Source organism: Falco peregrinus, chromosome 2 (assembly GCF_023634155.1).
Source record: "Falco peregrinus isolate bFalPer1 chromosome 2, bFalPer1.pri, whole genome shotgun sequence".
NCBI classification, from domain to species: domain Eukaryota; kingdom Metazoa; phylum Chordata; class Aves; order Falconiformes; family Falconidae; genus Falco; species Falco peregrinus.
This window is the reverse complement of record NC_073722.1, coordinates 45,612,278-45,618,277: the sequence shown is the minus strand read 5'-3', so window position 1 is coordinate 45,618,277 and position 6,000 is coordinate 45,612,278. Positions and strand designations below refer to the sequence as shown.

The following is a 6,000-nucleotide window of genomic DNA, read 5'->3' as shown; positions in this document are numbered from 1 at the left end:
TGGCAGATTTCGGGAGTGAGCCATCACAGTTAATGAACAGCTGAAGCTCCCCTACCCTCCTTCTGGAACATCTTCCTTTATAATACACCATCAGAGGCTCAGACCTCATGTTGGCACGCAGCCCTCTAAAATTACCCTTTCCATAAACAGATGCCCTTTGGTTGTAGCACAGTTGCTCTCCTCCCCTCCCTTCCCCAACTAGTTTTTTGGGGAGCGTGAATTTCTCCACCACTCTGCTTAGACTACAGAAAGCAAAAAGGGCTGAAATCTGAGGAAAGCACAGCGCTAACTAGTACTTACAGAAGCAAAAAGCAACAATTTCCGTGCCCTACAATTCTTGTGCAGTTACCACACATTTCCTCAGGGCCAGATAAGAAATCTACCCCTTCCTCCCTGCTTTAGCCTTTTATGCATTCTGTGAAGTAGGAAAAAGTGAGGTTGCCATCCTCAAAGTTATCCTTGCACTTCCGCTATGATGCAGTGAAGAAAAACTGATGTTGTTCCACTTGGGCTTCAGCAATGCTGCTCCCCAGCAGCAACATCCTCTCTCCTTGTGAGCTGATGATGCTTCAACTCTTGCCCCATGAGAAAGAACAAGATCAGTTACTGCTTAACTGATAGCCAATTACAGCAGCTACTGCTGCAAGTTCTCTTGTTATCTGCCTCCACCTGCTCTTGGCTGATTGCTTTTGTTTGAAGGAATTGCTAAGCCTGCTACTTCAAAAAAATGTGGAGGGAAACAGACTCTTCCAGCAGTAAGGGCAGGAACACCGGTCTCTGCCAAGCTGGCACTGCTCAGTGTTCCACATATACCGGTTCTGAAGCACCAACAACATATGCATACTGAAAAGGGAACCTTTTCAGACACACCTCCCTGGAAATGCCACTGTATTTACGGTTTCAGAATGGCCAATACAATCAGTTTGTAGAACTGTGATTTTAAGTATTGAGCATGAACAGAAGTTGTTAGCATTCTTTAAAGCACTCAGTCATACATCAAAACCTCACACTTAACATCTCCCACAAAACAGTACTAGAAGAAACACCCTAGGATATTAGGCAGTCTGCTAGGAAGCAACTGAAAAAAAAGCTTCAGGATTGTAGAATGGACTGTACTGTTCACATATGGAAAGTTTAAACCAAAACCAGTTATTTGACTGAGATGCTCTGATGTGGGAGCCTTAACAATATTTATGGTTGTGCTGTGGTGGTGTTTTTTTCATTGTTTGGTGACTTTTTTTTTTTAAATCTTGCAGAACACTGAAACACAACACGTGGAAAAGACACCCTGATGAAAGTTAATTTTTTTAGCACTTAAATACAAAGCAGCTTTCTGATTTTTATAATCAAGAAATGGAAAACAATTTTTATTAACATGTTTTACATTTACAATCTTTTATTAGCTAATCAACATCAACATGCAAAAATAAGCGCTAAATACAAACCTCTACATATGGTTTTGTTTAAACTACAATGGTTTAATTCTTTTGAAAAGTCATAAGGATGTGTTCTGTAGTTGTTAAAATTGACTATTAGTTTCAGTAATGAATACTATTTAGACCCTAAAATTATGTAATCATCCTGCAAGGCATCTTCAGAAACTTCGCCCAACACTTAAGAATACCAGCTCATTTTCATGTGAGTACATTCTCAAAGCAAGAAATAAGGCAGTAGCACTAATGATTTCATATTGAACCCTATGCACATAACTAATAACTTTAGAAGGACTTTAACACTATGGTAGACTGGAAAAAGAACATTTAAACAAGCATTGGATTTTGCCTGAAATGTTCTCAGTTCCTCTTGACACTTATGCAACCTCCTTAAAATATTTGGGTTTGGAAAAAGACTTCATACTCCTTCAAACCAGTCCCTAGTTGATCCTCCAGAGAAGCCAGTCTCGTGTCAAAGACATCAATATCTTCCCATGGAAATAAGTTACAGAATTCATGTTCAGGATTACTTCACGAGAGGATCATAAAGAAGGCAAAGAGGAGCTTAAAGGAGAACATATTGGTAGTACTGAAATCTTTGATAACAAAAGGGTCTTGGACAATTTGAAAAAGAGGGAAGAAAAATGGATTTAATTTCAAATCTGTTGTAACTTTTCCCCCAGTGCAAGTGTCCATCTTTGAAGAAAGTTGTCCTTTAGAAGATGAGAGTACTTTTGAGAAGAGTCCAATTTTTGACCTTACATTACAAAACCTTAACAATCAAAATTTTATTTTTGTTTTTATTCAAGTACAAACTTAAGTCATAAATTCCTCTCTTTTTTTTAAAGAGTGTTTATTGTTGCTCATTGATCTTTGGTCGCAAGAAACAATAATGCCACCGACAGGTCTGATCCCCAGGGTGGCAGGTTTTGCTTCTTTGCCACACATTAAGGCCCCCCCCTTTACAGGGTATGCCAATATACACTGTGTCAAAATTCCAGCGGCACTTCATCATGTGTTTTATGAACCTACATGATGTAGACTTTCTCAGCTTGTGAGAAGTTGAAGACTTCTTTGGTTCTTGGGCAAATTACTTTGTCATCTTGACGAATAGAAAGCAGAGACTGAAAAAGAGTGAAATCAAAAGATAATATTCACAATAATAACTCAAAAGTATTATTTAACTATTTAGTAAATAGACTTAAGAAAATTATAATCTGAAATCAAAATATCTTTGCCCACAAGTTACTTACTCTACATTATTGTTCTCCAGAAGGAAACAGTTCCTACGTAATTTGATTTCACGTTATAAATTCACCTACTAAATCAGGTAGTAGCTCCTTTAAAGACCAATTAATCACATAAATATACAGTCCTTCAGCAATTACAAGAAATTGTTTATCTTCTGATAATACAGAAGATACTTCTTTCTGATTGAATTTATAAGCTCTTTTTTGATAAATTTATTACAACCACTGCTATTTTAAGTTCAGCAAGTCATTTATTTCAACACTCACATTGTATCCATAGACATATCCATTTGGTAACATCATAGGAGGATTATTTTCGTTCATTACATCCCCCGAAATCTTGCAGACTAGTCGGGAGTTGGCACAATGTGCCATAGGCAGAGGCTGAGCCAGCTTGTTCAGGGATTTGCTACACACAGGGCAGTCTGGGTTTTTTGAGCTCCCATCCTCTTTATAACACTGTCTGTTTAACAGCAAGTTAAGGAACAGCCACCGCAGAGCGCAACAACAATTAGTTAATGACATATATTGGAAAAAAGGTAGTGCTAGGTTACAGAACATACAAGACCATTTAATTCAAGTTTAAAGTGCACATCTAAGAATCAAGTGCTTGTTTCAAGGAACAAGAGTGAGCCACAAGAATCTGGCACCCTCTCCAGGTAAAGTTTCTGATGTAGAAACCTTTAGTAGCACCAGTCCTCCTCTAATCACCATAGTGTGTAGCTAATCCAATTAAGTTTCAAAACATGCAGGATATATTTGAATATTCACATAAAAACAGAGAAGGTACATTTGTGTCCAAGTGCTTAAAAAATGGTAATTCTGACCCAGTTCACCGATTTTTGCAGATATATTCACTAACTGAAAACACATGGAAAGACAGCTTAGTATGCAAACACACTGTAGATCTCACCTTAATATTTTTCTAACATCATGCCATTTATTATAGTCTCCCCTTCATGTAACGGACAGCAATTCATACTCCATTTAAACAACTCATGAGCAAAAGTATGCAAGTGTCTCATATCCTCTTTGAGCTCTCTGAAAAGCATCCACAGAATAAAAAACCCACAATGTCGTTTTGCATTCGACAGTAGTATCTGCATTAAAGGATACGGTGTTTTTATAGCTGAAAGGCCTGCCTGGAGTGTTATAGTAAAAACAGAATTGTTTCCCAGCTGATGTAGTCTGTAGTTATCATATCTAAACTGCTGGATCAGCATTCTCCATCGAGCAGGGTCCAAGAGATCCTGTTAGAAAACCAACACAACTATAAGTTGTTTTCAATCTAATTGTGCCGGGCAGGGGGGGGAAGCCTGGGAGTGGTACATTGTGCAAACTCACTAGACTGAATCCAGCACAAAATACAAGTATACATGCTAATGCATAGCGTGAATGTACTTGTTTAGAAAGTATCTTTTAACACTACTTTACTAGAAATATGACTTAAATCAAGTATTACTTAAAATAGCTGGCATAACAATATTCAACCTCCTTCTGTCATCTACCAAATGTTCTAATTAAGGTACGTAAATCCTGGTAGGGCTATTCCTTGCATTTAGTTTTCTAGAATACTTGTGAAGCAACATTAGTATTGTTGAGTGTTTGCTCTATAGTCTGAGCCATTAACATCAGTAAGCCAGAAATGTTGCGGGTTTTTGTTTTTGTTTTTTTTCCCCCCCCCAAACCTTTTTACAAGTCAGGCTAATTCTACTGATACCTCTTTGTAATATATAATGTTTACAGAGTTTTGTAAAAAGGTTTTAATTTGAAGAGCTGGCACAACCCCAGGGTAGAGAAAGCTTAGGTAAGCTATGCATTTAAGGACAAAATTCTTTAATATATATTGTACTGCTGTGCATTACCTAAAAATACAGAGAATAGTATGTAAACATTTTTTTTTCCATAGAACTAAACCCACAGGTCAAGAATGCATATGAACCCTAAAAGTAATGCTGAGAAAGAGTCATGTAAGAAGTGAAGACCCTTTGAAAATATATTTGTTATCTGTACAGGCAAAGATATAATCCTCTCTTCTGCTAGCACCCCTTCTCCTTTGCATCCATGACCTGCATTTTGGTCAAGAGACATGGCAATGTTTACATATCTTAGAAATAAGTTCATACTACCAACTGTGCAAGCTACACTTTGAGGCAACTAAGAGAAATAATCCAGGGAGACCTTGCAGCAGCTTTCCCATACCTAAAGGGGGCCTAAGGAAAGCTGGAGAGGGAGTTTTTACAGGGGCATGTAAAGACATGACAAGGGGGAATGGCTTTGAACTGAAAGAAGGTAGGTTTAGATTAGATAATAGCAAGAAATTCTTCACTGTTGAAGGTGGCAAGACACTGGCCCAGGCTGCCCAGAGCAGCTGTGGATGCCCCATCCCTGGCAGTGTTCAGGGCCAGGCTGGGTGGGGCTTGGAGCAACCTGGTCTAGTGGAAAGTGTCCCTGCCCATGGCAGGGGGTTGGAACTAGATGGTCTTTAAACATCCCTTCCAACCCCAAACCATTTTGTGGCTTTAGTATATTGTTTAGTGTATAAAACAGGCTTTTAAAGAAAATCAGTGACAGACAATACACTGAGTAACAGCATCGAATTCAAAACACATTATATCAAAATTGCTCAGCAGTGATTTTACCATGACATAGACACCAGGGTTTATGCTTTGCTCTGTACCACCTTGGCCCACTTGTCTTCTCCTCTGTTCCCTGCTCATCCAAATCAAGAACTGGAGAAGGAGGGACTCCACCACCACCTTTTCTTGTAGCCTGTATTGTGGAACTCCCCCATGGCAGAATGATCACACTGGCCCGAGAACTTTTATCTGGATGATGATAGTAAGTAATTTTTACTGTTTTATGAATAGGTTTGTCACCGTTAACCTGAAATTACATGTTAACAGAACTGTGTTTCAGGTAAACTTGAGAAATATCTTGTAGAAGTCCAACACTCAATGAAGGGCTAAACTGGATTTTGACAGCAGTTGTCTGAGAGAAGAATTATTTCTCCATCCCTTCTCTCTAGCAGAAACTGCCAGCTTCAATGGTGAAGTGGTTTATGTATAAGTACTAAATCTTAGCTGAGATTATGAAGTTGCGTGTCTCCATGAACACAGACTTAATAGCTCCCATTAAACCAGGAACATCTTTGGGTGAGGGACGGAAGAAATGCAGCTCACAATGCAGCCCTGGTGTTCTTCAGACAAGCAATTAGAAAGCAGAATTACACAAAAGCTAAAAGAGGACTGTAGGTGATGGCTTTTGGAATCTCTTGAAATCCATCAGGAATATTAAGATGGGAGAGAGGAGTTGGG

The 6,000-nt window shown here is 38.7% G+C and overlaps 1 protein-coding gene across 5 annotated transcripts in view; it reads right to left on the bottom strand.

The window, feature by feature from the left end:
- Positions 1-1,376: 1,376 nt before the first annotated feature.
- Positions 1,377-6,000, bottom strand: part of MAEA (macrophage erythroblast attacher, E3 ubiquitin ligase) — a 54,411-nt gene continuing 49,787 nt past the window's right edge. For all 5 annotated transcript variants that reach the window (XM_027791442.2, XM_013301852.3, XM_013301846.3 and 2 more), the window contains 3 exons: positions 3,800-3,933; positions 2,951-3,146; positions 1,377-2,557 (listed from right to left, as the gene is read on the bottom strand). In XM_027791442.2, the coding sequence (XP_027647243.1) occupies positions 2,462-2,557; positions 2,951-3,146; positions 3,800-3,933 (426 nt within the window). In that variant the 3' untranslated portion in view covers positions 1,377-2,461. The remainder of the gene's footprint in view (positions 2,558-2,950; positions 3,147-3,799; positions 3,934-6,000) is intronic.